Source organism: Micromesistius poutassou (genome assembly GCF_964030765.1).
Source record: "Micromesistius poutassou genome assembly, chromosome: 5".
Classification (NCBI taxonomy): Eukaryota; Metazoa; Chordata; class Actinopteri; order Gadiformes; family Gadidae; genus Micromesistius; species Micromesistius poutassou.
Genome location: NC_140275.1, coordinates 4,035,994 through 4,055,608, shown reverse-complemented (window position 1 = coordinate 4,055,608; position 19,615 = coordinate 4,035,994). Strand labels below are relative to the sequence as shown.

General features: G+C 45.3%; 1 protein-coding gene and 18 non-coding genes across 19 annotated transcripts; all 19 read left to right on the top strand.

The window, feature by feature from the left end:
- Positions 1 to 26: 26 nt before the first annotated feature.
- LOC311344074 (small nucleolar RNA U3) lies at positions 27 to 242 on the top strand. The gene has a single exon (XR_014633548.1). It is a non-coding gene; the product is annotated as a small nucleolar RNA U3 (small nucleolar RNA).
- Positions 243 to 819: 577 nt separating this feature from the next.
- AC3HAE_014286 (transfer RNA arginine (anticodon UCU)) lies at positions 820 to 911 on the top strand. The gene is given in 2 exon segments: positions 820 to 856; positions 876 to 911. It is a non-coding gene; the product is annotated as a tRNA-Arg (tRNA).
- A 387-nt stretch (positions 912 to 1,298) lies between these two features.
- On the top strand, positions 1,299 to 1,514 carry LOC311344103 (small nucleolar RNA U3). The gene has a single exon (XR_014633574.1). It is a non-coding gene; the product is annotated as a small nucleolar RNA U3 (small nucleolar RNA).
- Positions 1,515 to 2,091: 577 nt separating this feature from the next.
- On the top strand, positions 2,092 to 2,183 carry AC3HAE_014284 (transfer RNA arginine (anticodon UCU)). The gene is given in 2 exon segments: positions 2,092 to 2,128; positions 2,148 to 2,183. It is a non-coding gene; the product is annotated as a tRNA-Arg (tRNA).
- A 393-nt stretch (positions 2,184 to 2,576) lies between these two features.
- On the top strand, positions 2,577 to 2,792 carry LOC311344073 (small nucleolar RNA U3). Its single transcript, XR_014633547.1, has one exon. It is a non-coding gene; the product is annotated as a small nucleolar RNA U3 (small nucleolar RNA).
- A 577-nt stretch (positions 2,793 to 3,369) lies between these two features.
- On the top strand, positions 3,370 to 3,461 carry AC3HAE_014282 (transfer RNA arginine (anticodon UCU)). The gene is given in 2 exon segments: positions 3,370 to 3,406; positions 3,426 to 3,461. It is a non-coding gene; the product is annotated as a tRNA-Arg (tRNA).
- Positions 3,462 to 3,831: 370 nt separating this feature from the next.
- Positions 3,832 to 4,047, top strand: LOC311344072 (small nucleolar RNA U3). Its single transcript, XR_014633546.1, has one exon. It is a non-coding gene; the product is annotated as a small nucleolar RNA U3 (small nucleolar RNA).
- A 577-nt stretch (positions 4,048 to 4,624) lies between these two features.
- On the top strand, positions 4,625 to 4,716 carry AC3HAE_014281 (transfer RNA arginine (anticodon UCU)). The gene is given in 2 exon segments: positions 4,625 to 4,661; positions 4,681 to 4,716. It is a non-coding gene; the product is annotated as a tRNA-Arg (tRNA).
- Positions 4,717 to 5,086: 370 nt separating this feature from the next.
- LOC311344056 (small nucleolar RNA U3) lies at positions 5,087 to 5,302 on the top strand. Its single transcript, XR_014633531.1, has one exon. It is a non-coding gene; the product is annotated as a small nucleolar RNA U3 (small nucleolar RNA).
- Positions 5,303 to 5,879: 577 nt separating this feature from the next.
- AC3HAE_014280 (transfer RNA arginine (anticodon UCU)) lies at positions 5,880 to 5,971 on the top strand. The gene is given in 2 exon segments: positions 5,880 to 5,916; positions 5,936 to 5,971. It is a non-coding gene; the product is annotated as a tRNA-Arg (tRNA).
- Positions 5,972 to 6,364: 393 nt separating this feature from the next.
- Positions 6,365 to 6,580, top strand: LOC311344062 (small nucleolar RNA U3). Its single transcript, XR_014633537.1, has one exon. It is a non-coding gene; the product is annotated as a small nucleolar RNA U3 (small nucleolar RNA).
- Positions 6,581 to 7,157: 577 nt separating this feature from the next.
- AC3HAE_014279 (transfer RNA arginine (anticodon UCU)) lies at positions 7,158 to 7,249 on the top strand. The gene is given in 2 exon segments: positions 7,158 to 7,194; positions 7,214 to 7,249. It is a non-coding gene; the product is annotated as a tRNA-Arg (tRNA).
- A 393-nt stretch (positions 7,250 to 7,642) lies between these two features.
- On the top strand, positions 7,643 to 7,858 carry LOC311344071 (small nucleolar RNA U3). Its single transcript, XR_014633545.1, has one exon. It is a non-coding gene; the product is annotated as a small nucleolar RNA U3 (small nucleolar RNA).
- Positions 7,859 to 10,991: 3,133 nt separating this feature from the next.
- Positions 10,992 to 14,799, top strand: LOC311343967 (uncharacterized protein; the record flags this gene model as incomplete). The annotated part of the gene is made up of 9 exons (XM_084468919.1): positions 10,992 to 11,121; positions 11,346 to 11,927; positions 12,104 to 12,316; positions 12,501 to 12,715; positions 12,805 to 12,960; positions 13,125 to 13,291; positions 13,380 to 13,481; positions 13,683 to 13,940; positions 14,115 to 14,799. The coding sequence occupies exons 2-9, from the start codon at positions 11,414 to 11,416 to the stop codon at positions 14,797 to 14,799; spliced, it is 2,310 nt and encodes a 769-aa protein (XP_084325045.1). The 5' UTR covers positions 10,992 to 11,121; positions 11,346 to 11,413.
- A 1,672-nt stretch (positions 14,800 to 16,471) lies between these two features.
- On the top strand, positions 16,472 to 16,687 carry LOC311344100 (small nucleolar RNA U3). The gene has a single exon (XR_014633571.1). It is a non-coding gene; the product is annotated as a small nucleolar RNA U3 (small nucleolar RNA).
- Positions 16,688 to 17,264: 577 nt separating this feature from the next.
- Positions 17,265 to 17,356, top strand: AC3HAE_014278 (transfer RNA arginine (anticodon UCU)). The gene is given in 2 exon segments: positions 17,265 to 17,301; positions 17,321 to 17,356. It is a non-coding gene; the product is annotated as a tRNA-Arg (tRNA).
- A 393-nt stretch (positions 17,357 to 17,749) lies between these two features.
- Positions 17,750 to 17,962, top strand: LOC311344105 (small nucleolar RNA U3). Its single transcript, XR_014633576.1, has one exon. It is a non-coding gene; the product is annotated as a small nucleolar RNA U3 (small nucleolar RNA).
- A 577-nt stretch (positions 17,963 to 18,539) lies between these two features.
- On the top strand, positions 18,540 to 18,631 carry AC3HAE_014277 (transfer RNA arginine (anticodon UCU)). The gene is given in 2 exon segments: positions 18,540 to 18,576; positions 18,596 to 18,631. It is a non-coding gene; the product is annotated as a tRNA-Arg (tRNA).
- A 393-nt stretch (positions 18,632 to 19,024) lies between these two features.
- On the top strand, positions 19,025 to 19,240 carry LOC311344147 (small nucleolar RNA U3). Its single transcript, XR_014633614.1, has one exon. It is a non-coding gene; the product is annotated as a small nucleolar RNA U3 (small nucleolar RNA).
- The last annotated feature ends 375 nt before the right edge of the window (positions 19,241 to 19,615 follow it).

Here is a 19,615-nt window from a genome sequence, read left to right as displayed (position 1 = left end):
TTCCAATGATCACGCTGTACCGAGGTAAGACTGTACTTTCAGGGATCATTTCTATAGTTCTTGTCTTGAGAAATGTTGTTCCAAAGTGTTTGGTCTCGCAAACCACGATGAAGAGACATGATGTTCCTTCTAAAGCAGGAAGTCTGCAGTGAAAAATGACCACGGTCATGTGTTCACTGTTGTTGATGACTTGTCTGTGTTTCTTTGTGGAACATAGAAGGATGGAATATGGTCAGAGTGGCTGAGACTTTTTGACTTTAAAAGATAAGAACTCATACTGCGAGCACTTTCACCTGATGTGCTTCACTGAAGCTTAGGGTTAATGAATGCTGCTAAAGGCAATCCATTGATCTGTTGGGTGAAAAATCGAGTACATTGAAGGAGCCGTTTCCAGCCTGTTACTGCATGGGACAATTCCTCTTTTAAACGGAGGAGACCGTTCCACCTTCACGGAAAGTTGTCCTTTCGGGGTTCAGTTGAGGAAATGTTGGGGTTTCATTCATTTTCCAGTATTCGGCAACGTCAAAATGTAGCACAAGTGTAAGATGGAAGCTTCTCAGATATGACCAAAACTGCCGAACTTTGTTCCTGGTCAGCGTCGCTTCTGGCTGAACGCATTCCAATTTAGTACAGGCTTAAATCAGGAAAACATTCCGGAGGACGAGGCCGTCGACCAAAGGTTAACAAAAGTGTCATTCACAGCCTACAGGGTTTTTGGCCCTCTAACAAGTAATTTATGTCATATTGAAGATGGGACAAGGAAACACATTTGCCTTCAGGTAATTCAAAAAGTATAGACCAGAGAATGGTACTGCACAGGGCTCCGTGGCGCAATGGATAGCGCGTTGGACTTCTAGTGAACAGCAGAAGAAGGCATTCAAAGGTTGTGGGTTCGAGTCCCACTGGAGTCGTGGTTGAACCCGAGATGTGCGTTGAGACTTTTTCTAACTGTGCCACATTAAAGCAAAGTCCATGGACTAAGTTTTTTAAGGGAACTTGGACCTGGGCCATGGAAGAAATATTGCGTCCCTGCCAAACCCAAACTTAGAACTGCAAAACAGAGGAGTGGCGTGGAATTCAAATTCAGAGTCTAAAGTTAAGGTGGCGTCACAAAGAAGGTGAAAACACAGGACCACTACTTGCAAAATAGGTCGAGTTCTCTGGTACATATTGCAAATGCCACGGCAGAGATAGATATTTGTGTTAATTCTGAATCACAAGGAAAACACTTCTTAAATTACCACTAGTGATGACGTCGTTCCAATCGATGGCTTCCAATGATCACGCTGTACCGAGGTAAGACTGTACTTTCAGGGATAATTTCTATAGTTCTTGTCTTGAGAAATGTTCTTCCAAAGTGTTTGGTCTTGCAAACCACGATGAAGAGACATGATGTTCCTTCTAAAGCAGGAAGTCTGCAGTGAAAAATGACCACGGTCATGTGTTCACTGTTGTTGATGACTTGTCTGTGTTTCTTTGTGGAACATAGAAGGATGGAATATGGTCAGAGTGGCTGAGACTTTTTGACTTTAAAAGATAAGAACTCATACTGCGAGCACTTTCACCTGACGTGCTTCACTGAAGCTTAGGGTTAATGAATGCTGCTAAAGGCAATCCATTGATCTGTTGGGTGAAAAATCGAGTACATTGAAGGAGCCGTTTCCAGCCTGTTACTGCATGGGACAATTCCTCTTTTAAACGGAGGAGACCGTTCCACCTTCACGGAAAGTTGTCCTTTCGGGGTTCAGTTGAGGAAATGTTGGGGTTTCATTCATTTTCCAGTATTCGGCAACGTCAAAATGTAGCACAAGTGTAAGATGGAAGCTTCTCAGATATGACCAAAACTGCCGAACTTTGTTCCTGGTCAGCGTCGCTTCTGGCTGAACGCATTCCAATTTAGTACAGGCTTAAATCAGGAAAACATTCCGGAGGACGAGGCCGTCGACCAAAGGTTAACAAAAGTGTCATTCACAGCCTACAGGGTTTTTGGCCCTCTAACAAGTAATTTATGTCATATTGAAGATGGGACAAGGAAACACATTTGCCTTCAGGTAATTCAAAAAGTATAGACCAGAGAATGGTACTGCACAGGGCTCTGTGGCGCAATGGATAGCGCGTTGGAATTCTAGTGAACAGCAGAAGTAGGCATTCAAAGGTTGTGGGTTCGAGTCCCACTGGAGTCGTGGTTGAACCCGAGATGTGCGTTGAGACTTATTCAAACCCTAACTGTGCTACATTAAAGCAAAGTCCATGGACTAAGTTTTTTAAGGGAACTTGGACCTGGGCCATGGAAGAAATATTGCGTCCCTGCCAAACCCAAACTTAGAACTGCAAAACAGAGGAGTGGCGTGGAATTCAAATTCAGAGTCTAAAGTTAAGGTGGCGTCACAAAGAAGGTGAAAACACAGGACCACTACTTGCAAAATAGGTCGAGTTCTCTGGTACATATTGCAAATGCCACGGCAGAGATAGATATTTGTGTTAATTCTGAATCACAAGGAAAACACTTCTTAAATTACCACTAGTGATGACGTCGTTCCAATCGATGGCTTCCAATGATCACGCTGTACCGAGGTAAGACTGTACTTTCAGGGATCATTTCTATAGTTCTTGTCTTGAGAAATGTTGTTCCAAAGTGTTTGGTCTCGCAAACCACGATGAAGAGACATGATGTTCCTTCTAAAGCAGGAAGTCTGCAGTGAAAAATGACCACGGTCATGTGTTCACTGTTGTTGATGACTTGTCTGTGTTTCTTTGTGGAACATAGAAGGATGGAATATGGTCAGAGTGGCTGAGACTTTTTGACTTTAAAAGATAAGAACTCATACTGCGAGCACTTTCACCTGACGTGCTTCACTGAAGCTTAGGGTTAATGAATGCTGCTAAAGGCAATCCATTGATCTGTCGGGTGAAAAATCGAGTACATTGAAGGAGCCGTTTCCAGCCTGTTACTGCATTGGACAATTCCTCTTTTAAACGGAGGAGACCGTTCCACCTTCACGGAAAGTTGTCCTTTCGGGGTTCAGTTGAGGAAATGTTGGGGTTTCATTCATTTTCCAGTATTCGGCAACGTCAAAATGTAGCACAAGTGTAAGATGGAAGCTTCTCAGATATGACCAAAACTGCCGAACTTTGTTCCTGGTCAGCGTCGCTTCTGGCTGAACGCATTCCAATTTAGTACAGGCTTAAATCAGGAAAACATTCCGGAGGACGAGGCCGTCGACCAAAGGTTAACAAAAGTGTCATTCACAGCCTACAGGGTTTTTGGCCCTCTAACAAGTAATTTATGTCATATTGAAGATGGGACAAGGAAACACATTTGCCTTCAGGTGATTCAAAAAGTATAGACCAGAGAATGGCACTGCAAAGGGCTCCGTGGCGCAATGGATAGCGCGTTGGACTTCTAGTGAACAGCAGAAGAAGGCATTCAAAGGTTGTGGGTTCGACTCCCACTGGAGTTGTGGTTGAACCCGAGTTGTGCGTTGAGACTTTTTCAAACCCTAACTGTGACACATTAAAGAAAAGTCCATGGACTAAGTTTGGACTAAGAAATATTGCGTCCCTGCCAAACCCAAACTTAGAACTGCAAAACAGAGGAGTGGCGTGGAATTCAAATTCAGAGTCTAAAGTTAAGGTGGCGTCACAAAGAAGGTGAAAACACAGGACCACTACTTGCAAAATAGGTCGAGTTCTCTGGTACATATTGCAAATGCCACGGCAGAGATAGATATTTGTGTTAATTCTGAATCACAAGGAAAACACTTCTTAAATTACCACTAGTGATGACGTCGTTCCAATCGATGGCTTCCAATGATCACGCTGTACCGAGGTAAGACTGTACTTTCAGGGATCATTTCTATAGTTCTTGTCTTGAGAAATGTTGTTCCAAAGTGTTTGGTCTCGCAAACCACGATGAAGAGACATGATGTTCCTTCTAAAGCAGGAAGTCTGCAGTGAAAAATGACCACGGTCATGTGTTCACTGTTGTTGATGACTTGTCTGTGTTTCTTTGTGGAACATAGAAGGATGGAATATGGTCAGAGTGGCTGAGACTTTTTGACTTTAAAAGATAAGAACTCATACTGCGAGCACTTTCACCTGACGTGCTTCACTGAAGCTTAGGGTTAATGAATGCTGCTAAAGGCAATCCATTGATCTGTCGGGTGAAAAATCGAGTACATTGAAGGAGCCGTTTCCAGCCTGTTACTGCATTGGACAATTCCTCTTTTAAACGGAGGAGACCGTTCCACCTTCACGGAAAGTTGTCCTTTCGGGGTTCAGTTGAGGAAATGTTGGGGTTTCATTCATTTTCCAGTATTCGGCAACGTCAAAATGTAGCACAAGTGTAAGATGGAAGCTTCTCAGATATGACCAAAACTGCCGAACTTTGTTCCTGGTCAGCGTCGCTTCTGGCTGAACGCATTCCAATTTAGTACAGGCTTAAATCAGGAAAACATTCCGGAGGACGAGGCCGTCGACCAAAGGTTAACAAAAGTGTCATTCACAGCCTACAGGGTTTTTGGCCCTCTAACAAGTAATTTATGTCATATTGAAGATGGGACAAGGAAACACATTTGCCTTCAGGTGATTCAAAAAGTATAGACCAGAGAATGGCACTGCAAAGGGCTCCGTGGCGCAATGGATAGCGCGTTGGACTTCTAGTGAACAGCAGAAGAAGGCATTCAAAGGTTGTGGGTTCGACTCCCACTGGAGTTGTGGTTGAACCCGAGTTGTGCGTTGAGACTTTTTCAAACCCTAACTGTGACACATTAAAGAAAAGTCCATGGACTAAGTTTGGACTAAGAAATATTGCGTCCCTGCCAAACCCAAACTTAGAACTGCAAAACAGAGGAGTGGCGTGGAATTCAAATTCAGAGTCTAAAGTTAAGGTGGCGTCACAAAGAAGGTGAAAACACAGGACCACTACTTGCAAAATAGGTCGAGTTCTCTGGTACATATTGCAAATGCCACGGCAGAGATAGATATTTGTGTTAATTCTGAATCACAAGGAAAACACTTCTTAAATTACCACTAGTGATGACGTCGTTCCAATCGATGGCTTCCAATGATCACGCTGTACCGAGGTAAGACTGTACTTTCAGGGATCATTTCTATAGTTCTTGTCTTGAGAAATGTTCTTCCAAAGTGTTTGGTCTCGCAAACCACGATGAAGAGACATGATGTTCCTTCTAAAGCAGGAAGTCTGCAGTGAATAATGACCACGGTCATGTGTTCACTGTTGTTGATGACTTGTCTGTGTTTCTTTGTGGAACATAGAAGGAGGGAATATGGTCAGAGTGGCTGAGACTTTTTGACTTTAAAAGATAAGAACTCATACTGCGAGCACTTTCACCTGACGTGCTTCACTGAAGCTTAGGGTTAATGAATGCTGCTAAAGGCAATCCATTGATCTGTCGGGTGAAAAATCGAGTAGATTGAAGGAGCCGTTTCCAGCCTGTTACTACATGGGACAATTCCTCTTTTAAACGGAGGAGACCGTTCCACCTTCACGGAAAGTTGTCCTTTCGGGGTTCAGTTGAGGAAATGTTGGGGTTTCATTCATTTTCCAGTATTCTGCAACGTCAAAATGTAGCACAAGTGTAAGATGGAAGCTTCTCAGATATGACCAAAACTGCCGAACTTTGTTCCTGGTCAGCGTCGCTTCTGGCTGAACGCATTCCAATTTAGTACAGGCTTAAATCAGGAAAACATTCCGGAGGACGAGGCCGTCGACCAAAGGTTAACAAAAGTGTCATTCACAGCCTACAGGGTTTTTGGCCCTCTAACAAGTAATTTATGTGATATTGAAGATGGGACAAGGAAACACATTTGCCTTCAGGTAATTCAAAAAGTATAGACCAGAGAATGGTACTGCACAGGGCTCCGTGGCGCAATGGATAGCGCGTTGGACTTCTAGTGAACAGCAGAAGAAGGCATTCAAAGGTTGTGGGTTCGAGTCCCACTGGAGTCGTGGTTGAACCCGAGATGTGCGTTGAGACTTTTTCAAACCCTAACTGTGCCACATTAAAGCAAAGTCCATGGACTAAGTTTTTTAAGGGAACTTGGACCTGGGCCATGGAAGAAATATTGCGTCCCTGCCAAACCCAAACTTAGAACTGCAAAACAGAGGAGTGGCGTGGAATTCAAATTCAGAGTCTAAAGTTAAGGTGGCGTCACAAAGAAGGTGAAAACACAGGACCACTACTTGCAAAATAGGTCGAGTTCTCTGGTACATATTGCAAATGCCACGGCAGAGATAGATATTTGTGTTAATTCTGAATCACAAGGAAAACACTTCTTAAATTACCACTAGTGATGACGTCGTTCCAATCGATGGCTTCCAATGATCACGCTGTACCGAGGTAAGACTGTACTTTCAGGGATCATTTCTATAGTTCTTGTCTTGAGAAATGTTCTTCCAAAGTGTTTGGTCTCGCAAACCACGATGAAGAGACATGATGTTCCTTCTAAAGCAGGAAGTCTGCAGTGAAAAATGACCACGGTCATGTGTTCACTGTTGTTGATGACTTGTCTGTGTTTCTTTGTGGAACATAGAAGGATGGAATATGGTCAGAGTGGCTGAGACTTTTTGACTTTAAAAGATAAGAACTCATACTGCGAGCACTTTCACCTGACGTGCTTCACTGAAGCTTAGGGTTAATGAATGCTGCTAAAGGCAATCCATTGATCTGTTGGGTGAAAAATCGAGTACATTGAAGGAGCCGTTTCCAGCCTGTTACTGCATGGGACAATTCCTCTTTTAAACGGAGGAGACCGTTCCACCTTCACGGAAAGTTGTCCTTTCGGGGTTCAGTTGAGAAAATGTTGGGGTTTCATTCATTTTCCAGTATTCGGCAACGTCAAAATGTAGCACAAGTGTAAGATGGAAGCTTCTCAGATATGACCAAAACTGCCGAACTTTGTTCCTGGTCAGCGTCGCTTCTGGCTGAACGCATTCCAATTTAGTACAGGCTTAAATCAGGAAAACATTCCGGAGCACGAGGCCGTCGACCAAAGGTTAACAAAAGTGTCATTCACAGCCTACAGGGTTTTTGGCCCTCTAACAAGTAATTTATGTCATATTGAAGATGGGACAAGGAAACACATTTGCCTTCAGGTAATTCAAAAAGTATAGACCAGAGAATGGTACTGCACAGGGCTCCGTGGCGCAATCGATAGCGCGTTGGACTTCTAGTGAACAGCAGAAGAAGGCATTCAAAGGTTGTGGGTTCGAGTCCCACTGGAGTCGTGGTTGAACCCGAGATGTGCGTTGAGACTTTTTCAAACCCTAACTGTGCCACATTAAAGCAAAGTCCATGGACTAAGTTTTTTAAGGGAACTTGGACCTGGGCCATGGAAGAAATATTGCGTCCCTGCCAAACCCAAACTTAGAACTGCAAAACAGAGGAGTGGCGTGGAATTCAAATTCAGAGTCTAAAGTTAAGGTGGCGTCACAAAGAAGGTGAAAACACAGGACCACTACTTGCAAAATAGGTCGAGTTCTCTGGTACATATTGCAAATGCCACGGCAGAGATAGATATTTGTGTTAATTCTGAATCACAAGGAAAACACTTCTTAAATTACCACTAGTGATGACGTCGTTCCAATCGATGGCTTCCAATGATCACGCTGTACCGAGGTAAGACTGTACTTTCAGGGATCATTTCTATAGTTCTTGTCTTGAGAAATGTTGTTCCAAAGTGTTTGGTCTCGCAAACCACGATGAAGAGACATGATGTTCCTTCTAAAGCAGGAAGTCTGCAGTGAAAAATGACCACGGTCATGTGTTCACTGTTGTTGATGACTTGTCTGTGTTTCTTTGTGGAACATAGAAGGATGGAATATGGTCAGAGTGGCTGAGACTTTTTGACTTTAAAAGATAAGAACTCATACTGCGAGCACTTTCACCTGACGTGCTTCACTGAAGCTTAGGGTTAATGAATGCTGCTAAAGGCAATCCATTGATCTGTCGGGTGAAAAATCGAGTAGATTGAAGGAGCCGTTTCCAGCCTGTTACTGCATGGGACAATTCCTCTTTTAAACGGAGGAGACCGTTCCACCTTCACGGAAAGTTGTCCTTTCGGGGTTCAGTTGAGGAAATGTTGGGGTTTCATTCATTTTCCAGTATTCGGCAACGTCAAAATGTAGCACAAGTGTAAGATGGAAGCTTCTCAGATATGACCAAAACTGCCGAACTTTGTTCCTGGTCAGCGTCGCTTCTGGCTGAACGCATTCCAATTTAGTACAGGCTTAAATCAGGAAAACATTCCGGAGGACGAGGCCGTCGACCAAAGGTTAACAAAAGTGTCATTCACAGCCTACAGGGTTTTTGGCCCTCTAACAAGTAATTTATGTCATATTGAAGATGGGACAAGGAAACACATTTGCCTTCAGGTAATTCAAAAAGTATAGACCAGAGAATAGTACTACACAGGGCTCTAAGTTCCAGTTTCTGGACTGCCTCCGAGGTCCTAACACATAACAAAAGGTCCGAACAGTTCCGAACGAGGTCCGAACCAGCTCCTAATCAGGTCCGAACACATTTCCATTGAGTTTCATTGGAGGTCCGAACGAGGTCCTAACACTTTTCCGAACAGGTAGGTCACGTGACCGAGGGGGCGCGGTTATCGCTTTAGAGTTGCAGCCATTCTCTTCACCGCATCAACCTGACTCGGGAAAAAGGTTTGGAAACTTTAATTAATTAATTAATACTCATAAAAGAAACACCATAAAAAACAAAACAGTAAACGATTTAATTTCTCGTCCCGCCAGCATGATGACATTCAACTTTGTAGCCTGTGTGGCCACTTTGCTAACGGAGCTTCTGACTGCTGTGTATACTAGCGCTTTGTTCGTCCCCTCCGGTAGTGGAGCCTGGTTATGTGTTGGGGCATGTATATGTCAGATGTGTCCAGATGTATGACATGCTTGTCAAGTTTAATTATTAACAATAATAACATTATTACTACATAAATACACACACACACACACACACACATGTATTATAATAATTTCCTCCACTCTGTCTGTCTGTACACACACATAGCCTAGCTCAACATTAACCTGTTTTATATTTAAAATTTGCAGATGACTAAGACAGGAAAGCCAGACAGTTACTGGAGGGACATCTGCATAAAATATGCCCAGGGCCAATTCCATTTCTCGACTGGCAAACGGCCAGGGGCCAAGAAATGGAAAAAGGCCTTGGAGAAAATAGATGCTTGCCCCCTGCAGAGCCATAGTGCTACAAAGGATCTGTTCGGGAGAAGCCTTCAGTGCTCCTGTGGGTTCCACAAGGTATGTGAAATTATTTTCCCCTGTGTATTCCACAAGGTAAGTGAGTTATTTACTAATTGATTGTTTACAGGTTTGCTTTTTCCTCTGGTGGGCTTCAGTGATTTTGCAGTAATGCCTGATGTTGATGCCTTTGCTGTCTTTTTTTCTCCCCCCCCCCAGCCAGCAGATCTGTCATCAGGAGCTGGGTCCAGTGAGGCAGGGGTAGTTGAGACGGAGGCAGGGCGAGCAGTCAGCTCGGAGACAAGGAGAGGAGAAAAGGATGCAGGGGGAGTCCGATCCCACGCAGAGGCAGGGAGTGGAGACACGGAGACCAGGAGAGGAGACACGGAGGCAGGAGGATCCCAATCCCACACACAGGCAGGGAGAGGAGACACAGAGGCAGGGGCATCAGTGGCACGACAGGAAGTGCAGTGCTATGGGTGCAACCAGCTTGTGGAGGCAGAACATTTTTCAGAACACCTGTCTAACCACCACGCAGAGGAGACCTGTGACACCTGTGGGGCCAAGGTGCAGGGTACTGTTGGTCTTTTGAATCATATTCAACAGGTTCACTATGCCACAATGATTACGCCATCACCGCAACAATCCAACAAAAGCACTTCCACCACAAAAGTGTCAACGCCATCTCCGGTCCATCCTTTTCATTCCACTTCATTTTCATCTGATCTTCCATCAACGCCATCTCCGGTCCATCCTTTTCACTCCACTTCACTACAACACCACACTGCTACTACTCCAATCAATTGGAAAGGGTTTCTTCCAGAGCAGTTTCGGAAGGTAATTCATGAAGCTGATCAGGTGTGGGTTGCCAAATGCCTCTATGAGCCCACAGGCCAGCTGAGGCAAAAACTCCACGCCTGCTGGTTTTACCCCCCACTGATGCCCAAACCATCTCCTCCTGAGCCTGGGTGGTACTCCCGGCAGAGGCTGTTCATCTGGGCACCAATGAGAACGTGGGGGATTTCCTTGAAATGCCCACGGTGCTCGTTGAGGATGAACAGCTCCGGGATATACAGAAAGGTCAGGGAGGTGATCGACGTGGATAGCCGCTATTACCTAGTGGGAGGGGACTATCCACGTTGCAGCAAATGCGCACAGCCGGTCTGCCCGTGGAGCCAAGAAATTCTTTCACAGGTGGATGTGGCACACAGGAGCCTGTTCCCCGCTGTCCTTACGACACAGCTGGCTCTAGACAGGAGATGTATGACATTCCTGAAGCCAAGGACCAGCGGGAACAGCTCCTCCTACATGCAGTCTGCAATAGAGGAAGCTCACAGCGAGGAGTGGGCGCGGCAGACCATCCGCTACCTGTCGGATTGTGAGCACCACATGAAGATGGCTACCTTCGTCCCCTCTGCAGCTGCCTATCCTCCTCCACCACCCTTCAGGCCCCTTCCACTCGCCCAATGGTTCGAGACGGTCCACTCCAATGACATCCTCAGCCATGTGGATGAGATGAAGGGGGTGATCACATCCACCTATGGCAGAATTCTGAAGATGGATTCAACAAAGAAGGTAAGGGTTTCAACAGTAAAAAAGTACGTAAAATATAACATGTATAATTACAGGAAATTGGTTTACTTCTTAGTGCTTGTGTTGTGTTTTACAGATCACCAAGAAGCTGGCTGGCGTGATCGGGGACAGTGCTGCTTGGATGACCAACATTGGAAATGAGTTTGGCCAGGTGTTGAATTCAGTTTTGACAACGGGTGAAGGTGCAGGATTGGAGGATCTGTGCCAAGGGATAGTCACTCGTTACCAGAACGCTGGCCAAGCTGAACCTGAGGTCATCTATGTCGACCGGGACTGTTGCAGCCAGTCAGGTGGGTGAAAATTGCTCTCTCTCTCTCTCTCGCTCGCTCACACACACACACACACAAACACACACACACACACACACACGGTTAGAACCATTTGTATTAAATGTATTTATTTAATACAAATGTCACTTGGGGGAGAAGTGGCACAGGCAATTGGGAGTTTACTTATGGTGTAACCACACACAGATGTTGTGGTCTATGTTATTATGAATGGTTGTTTTTCACAGGTGTGTCTTCTGTGGCAAAGCTGTTTCACCCGTGGAAGTCTACAGTGCGGCTGGACAGCTGGCACTTCATGAGGCGCTTTAACTGCGGCCTCACTACGGAGCACCACCCTCTCTATGGCACCTTTTGTGCCAAGATTTCCTCCTGCATTTTCGAATGGGACCAGACGGATGTGCAACGCCTGAAGGAGGCCAAGAGAGGGGAGTGGAGGAACAGCCACAGTGGACACCCCCCAACTGAGGAACAGCTCCTTGCATCCATCAGCCCAGGGGAACTGAAGAGGCACTGCAGGAGGAGAACGCGTGGAGTGGAGGAGATGCGGCGCATGATTTCCGGGCTCCTGGAATCCATGTGGGACCTGACGGACACCACAGGACTGCGTCTGGTGAACCATGACAGCATGCGCCACGTCTGGGAGAAGCAGCAGAAGCACCTGGAGTGCCTCCAAGACCCTGCAGGTGTATTGCTGTACATGAAGGTGGGGACACTCCGGAAGGGCGGCAAGGAGTTGGATGTCCTCAGGTGTGGTAGGGGGTCCTCCTCCCTGGAGAGTTTCCACCGACACCAGTGTGCATTCATTCCAGGTACATTCACATCTAGGCATACTTACTGTATTGTATGTCTTTTTAAAATGTTATTTTCTGTTATGACTGAGTATGTGTTGTTCAATTATTCAAAATAACACAATTACCACTGTCGGGTATTCATATGTGTTCACTTTACAATAATGGTTGACTGAACAGAGTATTTTGTTTCTTAGGCTGGCGGTGCAATGCTGTGCATATGCAAATGTATATGCTGGAGGGGGTATCGAGGTGGAACATGGGCCGGGCCAAGGAGGCAGTAGACGTGGAGGGGGCCTCAACCCTAAGAAGCTTTGATGTTCGCTTGATGTCCCATCTGAACAACCTCAGCCGGCGTGTCCATGGTTGTGCTCTGGTGTCAGAGTTCACTCCACCCGGGAAACCTACTAGTAAGAGAGATCTCAGAGCAACACTGATTGACCAGAGTATTACATCCCCTCCTCCTCTTTTTCTTAGGCACCCCCCTATTCAGAGGACATGCATTTCTGTTGTGCGAAGATTGTGCTATTCATGTAGGAGATGGATGTGTGTATGTATGTCCTTTCTTCATCTTTGTGTTTATACTGGTTACAGGCGAGCGCATAGCAGTGGAATATTTATTGGCCCAGACCAACAGAGGTGACCTGCTGCTGGCTCCATCGCGGGTCCCTGAAGTCCCCTCGCAGGTGATTGAGGAGGAGGATGAGCCAGATGACACCATCTGCATGCCGGACATTGTCTGCCAGTCGCCTGGTGATCCTCCAAGTGCTGTGGAGGGTGACGCTGAATCCGGACCCCTCGTCACACAGGTCAATAACACTTTCTATAACACCTTACTCAAAAACACAATATTTGACTCAAGTAAATGTGGTCACAGGTCTCTGAAATCCCCTTGCAGGTGCAGGTGCATGTCCCTGAAGTCCCCTCGCAGGTGATTGAGGAGGAGGATGAGCCAGATGACACCATCAGCATGCCTGACATTGTCTGCCAGTCGGCTGGTGATCCTCCAAGTGCTGTGGAGGGTGACGCTGAACCCGGACCCCTCGTCACACAGGTCAATAACACTTTCTATAACACCTTACTCAAAAACACTATATTTGACTCAAGTAAATGTGGTTACATTTTAATAAGATAAATGAATGTAAAATCAGCATTGCTCACATTAGAAACAAGAATGTACATTTATTTGCTTGGTTTTTCTTTTTCTCACTTGCACAGACCAGCCAATGTGACTCAAGGGGCGTTGTGGGATGGGATGCGGTTGATGCCCTGTCAGCCTACCTAGTTGGCTTGAATCGCACAATCACCGCCTTGTCAGCCAAGGAGGAGGCAGACATAGTCCACCTGTACACAGCTCTCCATGCCATGGACCAGAAGCCTTCAAGGTACAAAATAGTAATTATTTTGTACACCAGAATTAAACATACATCCATGGAATGAATGAAGAATATGTATGTCTCTTTCACCGTTCAGCTACACCCAGAAGGCTAGGAAGAAAGCACGGGCATCAGGAGGACCGTGGAGAGCATCGAGGAAGCCGAGTGGCTCTGCTCCTGGACAGCAGGCGGCAGAGAGGTGCTTGACCACAATTTGCTATCATTTTGGTTCAATACAAATCATTGATTAAGAGACAGCAACATGTCACTGAAAAGTATTTATTAAGTGTAAATTACTTTATTGCAATCCTTTGCAATCCCTATTGACATTGTTACTTGGTTCTTCATGACTTTACATCCTTGTTCACAGTCCAGATCATATCATACTTCTCTCCCACAGACTATACATGACTCACGGCCAAGCAGCCCAGGACCCCGAAGACCACAGGGTCAGTGAGTGTGTCTGCCTCAGACTGGCCAAGGAGTTTGAGCAGTCACGCAACAGGCCCAAGGACAAGAAGGGGAAAACCCTGCCCATCCCTCAGTCGATTGTGACTGTCTACAGCCACATTAGACAGCTGCTGGAGGACAGCAGGGTTATCGTGGTCCAGACGACGCTGGCTCTGTTGCCGGTGAACACCACCACGGTCTCTGCATGGTATGTGTTATTTCATTTACCTTCCCCATACAGCCAAGACAGTATATAAATATTTAACCTCAAGAAAAACCTCCACCTGCATGCTTGTTAGAAATATGTAATACACTGTATGTAATAACCTTAGGGAGGGAGGATAGGCTTACACATGTAAAATAATGAATGTTTGTCTTGTAGGCTGCTTAGGAGGGACAAGAGGAAGGACAGGAACATGCTGCTGCAAGGCACTGTTCTCCCTCAACAGCTGTACCTGGCCAAGGAGCCTCTCCCTCCAATCAACACTCTCCCGGCTGCCCCTGTGCAACATGCACATGAAGAGATGGCGTTTGAGGAGCCAGAAAACCGCGAGGGGGAAGCTTTCCCCCGCCAGCGCACTCTAGCGGCAAACAAGCATGTTGTCATCCCTCCGCCACCTCCACCTCCTCAGTTCCCTCCACAATTTGGGCCAGCTCCGTTCCAGCAAGCTCCTCCTTTTTCATATGCTCCCCCATTTCCCCACTTTCCATTTACCCATGCTCCTCCTTTTCCGTATGCTCCCCCCTATCCACACATTCCATTCACCCATGCCCCTCCTATTCCATATCCTCCCCCATTTCCCCACTTTCCATCTACGCCTGCTCCTCAATTGCAAGCTCCTCCAGAGTGCCTTCCAGGTGCCAAGCCAAGGCAACGTGCCTGGAGGCTGAACAAAGCAGCCCAGGAGGATGAGGACCTAATGGCAAGGGGGGAACCGCCACGTAAGAGGCTGACAAAGGAGAAATATCACTACACCTGCAAGGGGTGTGGCCAGGACAAAAGCAAGCGGACTGGACACACCCAGCAGAAGGGGCGGTGGTACTGTCCAGAGTCAGACCCTGGATGACTGGAGGGCAGCTATAGTCACCATTGTCTCGCTCTCTGTTGTTTGTCTGTCTGTCTGTGTTGTTCGTGTCTGTCTCCCTATCTGTTGTCATGGAAAAATCCACTGAGATCTCCTCATGTTTCCACAGCTTTCTCTCTGCAGAACCAGAGCTGATCATATCCCGCCCGAAGCCTCGGACCCACCAGGCCAGTAAGTTGGTTTTTGGTCTACTAGTTGGGTGTTGACCTGGTGTGTGTGTGGGGTGTGAGTGAGTGAGTGAGTGAGTGAGTGAGTGAGTGTGTGTGTGTGGCCAGTGACTTCTGTTTCAGTGAAAGGGGAGGGACGGGCATGTACATACTTTAATGCACTCCTGACCTCCTAAACTATGTGTATGAACCAGTGTGTGTGTGTGTGTGTGTTACAAGGCCTTCCATGGTCAGTGTCTCCTGTATAAGTGAGAGGGGAGATGCAGAGAGGGGATATTCTGTGTTCTGGATATTCTGTGTTGTCTGCCTGTTACAATAAAGTTTAATCATTTTATTTGAGCCTTTGTGTTTTTATTTAATTTCCTCTTGAATAACAGGACAGTGAGTGTCATCCATTTAAGGTGATTGTGAAAACCAAAGCCAGAATCATTTACATTTATTCACAACACCCAACACTCTGCTGCTCAATTTGGAATTTGTTTTATTCACTTGTGCTACACAGATGTAGTCTCTCAAATAATTGAGGTTAGGGGAAACATGATGGGGGAGTTATTTACATTTACAGTTATAGACTGTTAATGCTGTTGTAACTTTAAATGTCGCATATGACATTTTGAGTTAATTTGAATATTGTATTATATTCATTTCATCATATTAAATGCATTCATGTGCATAATTGCATGATCACAGGCTTATTACTTTGGTGATTTGTATGGAAAAAGAGTTCCTGTGTTAAAAAATGACTACGTTACCCAAAATGCATTGCATGTATACTTCCGATATTGCCACAGCATCGGTTCGAATCCCGCAAGATACATGAATATGTAAGTGATGATAAACCTTGCAATAAGTGCATAACTGTGTGTAAACAATGTTGAGAAGGTAAGAGAATAGATAAAAAATGATATAGTGTATGCTCTCCTCCTTTTTTCCTCCTTTTCTTTCTCCCCTCTTTCCTCTCTCTTTTTTTCTTTTTACCCCCGCCGGGCAGTCCCTTTTGCCCCATTTTTGGCGCAATGGATAGCGCGTTGGACTTCTAGTGAACAGCAGAAGAAGGCATTCAAAGGTTGTGGGTTCGAGTCCCACTGGAGTCGTGGTTGAACCCGAGATGTGGGTTGAGACTTTTTCAAACTCTAACTGTGCCACATTAAAGCAAAGTCCATGGACTAAGTTTTTTAAGGGAACTTGGACCTGGGCCATGGAAGAAATATTGCGTCCCTGCCAAACCCAAACTTAGAACTGCAAAACAGAGGAGTGGCGTGGAATTCAAATTCAGAGTCTAAAGTTAAGGTGGCGTCACAAAGAAGGTGAAAACACAGGACCACTACTTGCAAAATAGGTCGAGTTCTCTGGTACATATTGCAAATGCCACGGCAGAGATAGATATTTGTGTTAATTCTGAATCACAAGGAAAACACTTCTTAAATTACCACTAGTGATGACGTCGTTCCAATCGATGGCTTCCAATGATCACGCTGTACCGAGGTAAGACTGTACTTTCAGGGATCATTTCTATAGTTCTTGTCTTGAGAAATGTTCTTCCAAAGTGTTTGGTCTCGCAAACCACGATGAAGAGACATGATGTTCCTTCTAAAGCAGGAAGTCTGCAGTGAGTAATGACCACGGTCATGTGTTCACTGTTGTTGATTACTTGTCTGTGTTTCTTTGTGGAACATAGAAGGATGGAATATGGTCAGAGTGGCTGAGACTTTTTGACTTTAAAAGATAAGAACTCATACTGCGAGCACTTTCACCTGACGTGCTTCACTGAAGCTTAGGGTTAATGAATGCTGCTAAAGGCAATCCATTGATCTGTCGGGTGAAAAATCGAGTAGATTGAAGGAGCCGTTTCCAGCCTGTTACTACATGGGACAATTCCTCTTTTAAACGGAGGAGACCGTTCCACCTTCACGGAAAGTTGTCCTTTCGGGGTTCAGTTGAGGAAATGTTGGGGTTTCATTCATTTTCCAGTATTCAGCAACGTCAAAATGTAGCACAAGTGTAAGATGGAAGCTTCTCAGATATGACCAAAACTGCCGAACTTTGTTCCTGGTCAGCGTCGCTTCTGGCTGAACGCATTCCAATTTAGTACAGGCTTAAATCAGGAAAACATTCCGGAGGACGAGGCCGTCGACCAAAGGTTAACAAAAGTGTCATTCACAGCCTACAGGGTTTTTGGCCCTCTAACAAGTAATTTATGTCATATTGAAGATGGGACAAGGAAACACATTTGCCTTCAGGTAATTCAAAAAGTATAGACCAGAGAATGGTACTGTACAGGGCTCCGTGGCGCAATGGATAGCGAGTTGGACTTCTAGTGAACAGCAGAAGAAGGCATTCAAAGGTTGTGGGTTCGAGTCCCACTGGAGTCGTGGTTGAACCCGAGATGTGCGTTGAGACTTTTTCAAACCCTAACTGTGCCACATTAAAGCAAAGTCCATGGACTAAGTTTTTTAAGGGAACTTGGACCTGGGCCATGGAAGAAATATTGCGTCCCTGCCAAACCCAAACTTAGAACTGCAAAACAGAGGAGTGGCGTGGAATTCAAATTCAGAGTCTAAAGTTAAGGTGGCGTCACAAAGAAGGTGAAAACACAGGACCACTACTTGCAAAATAGGTCGAGTTCTCTGGTACATATTGCAAATGCCACGGCATAGATAGATATTTGTGTTAATTCTGAATCACAAGGAAAACACTTCTTAAATTACCACTAGTGATGACGTCGTTCCAATCGATGGCTTCCAATGATCACGCTGTACCGAGGTAAGACTGTACTTTCAGGGATCATTTCTATAGTTCTTGTCTTGAGAAATGTTGTTCCAAAGTGTTTGGTCTCGCAAACCACGATGAAGAGACATGATGTTCCTTCTAAAGCAGGAAGTCTGCAGTGAATAATGACCACGGTCATGTGTTCACTGTTGTTGACTTGTCTGTGTTTCTTTGTGGAACATAGAATGATGGAATATGGTCAGAGTGGCTGAGACTTTTTGACTTTAAAAGATAAGAACTCATACTGCGAGCACTTTCACCTGACATGCTTCACTGAAGCTTAGGGTTAATGAATGCTGCTAAAGGCAATCCATTGATCTGTCGGGTGAAAAATCGAGTACATTGAAGGAGCCGTTTCCAGCCTGTTACTGCATGGGACAATTCCTCTTTTAAACGGAGGAGACCGTTCCACCTTCACGGAAAGTTGTCCTTTCGGGGTTCAGTTGAGGAAATGTTGGGGTTTCATTCATTTTCCAGTATTCGGCAACGTCAAAATGTAGCACAAGTGTAAGATGGAAGCTTCTCAGATATGACCAAAACTGCCGAACTTTGTTCCTGGTCAGCGTCGCTTCTGGCTGAACGCATTCCAATTTAGTACAGGCTTAAATCAGGAAAACATTCCGGAGGACGAGGCCGTCGACCAAAGGTTAACAAAAGTGTCATTCACAGCCTACAGGGTTTTTGGCCCTCTAACAAGTAATTTATGTGATATTGAAGATGGGACAAGGAAACACATTTGCCTTCAGGTAATTCAAAAAGTATAGACCAGAGAATGGTACTGCACAGGGCTCCGTGGCGCAATGGATAGCGCGTTGGACTTCTAGTGAACAGCAGAAGAAGGCATTCAAAGGTTGTGGGTTCGAGTCCCACTGGAGTCGTGGTTGAACCCGAGATGTGCGTTGAGACTTTTTCAAACCCTAACTGTGCCACATTAAAGCAAAGTCCATGGACTAAGTTTTTTAAGGGAACTTGGACCTGGGCCATGGAAGAAATATTGCGTCCCTGCCAAACCCAAACTTAGAACTGCAAAACAGAGGAGTGGCGTGGAATTCAAATTCAGAGTCTAAAGTTAAGGTGGCGTCACAAAGAAGGTGAAAACACAGGACCACTACTTGCAAAATAGGTCGAGTTCTCTGGTACATATTGCAAATGCCACGGCAGAGATAGATATTTGTGTTAATTCTGAATCACAAGGAAAACACTTCTTAAATTACCACTAGTGATGACGTCGTTCCAATCGATGGCTTCCAATGATCACGCTGTACCGAGGTAAGACTGTACTTTCAGGGATCATTTCTATAGTTCTTGTCTTGAGAAATGTTGTTCCAAAGTGTTTGGTCTCGCAAACCACGATGAAGAGACATGATGTTCCTTCTAAAGCAGGAAGTCTGCAGTGAATAATGACCACGGTCATGTGTTCACTGTTGTTGATGACTTGTCTGTGTTTCTTTGTGGAACATAGAAGGAGGGAATATGGTCAGAGTGGCTGAGACTTTTTGACTTTAAAAGATAAGAACTCATACTGCGAGCACTTTCACCTGACGTGCTTCACTGAAGCTTAGGGTTAATGAATGCTGCTAAAGGCAATCCATTGATCTGTCGGGTGAAAAATCGAGTAGATTGAAGGAGCCGTTTCCAGCCTGTTACTACATGGGACAATTCCTCTTTTAAACGGAGGAGACCGTTCCACCTTCACGGAAAGTTGTCCTTTCGGGGTTCAGTTGAGGAAATGTTGGGGTTTCATTCATTTTCCAGTATTCGGCAACGTCAAAATGTAGCACAAGTGTAAGATGTGCTAACCCTAACTGTGCCACATTAAAGCAAAGTCCATGGACTAAGTTTTTTAAGGGAACTTGGACCTG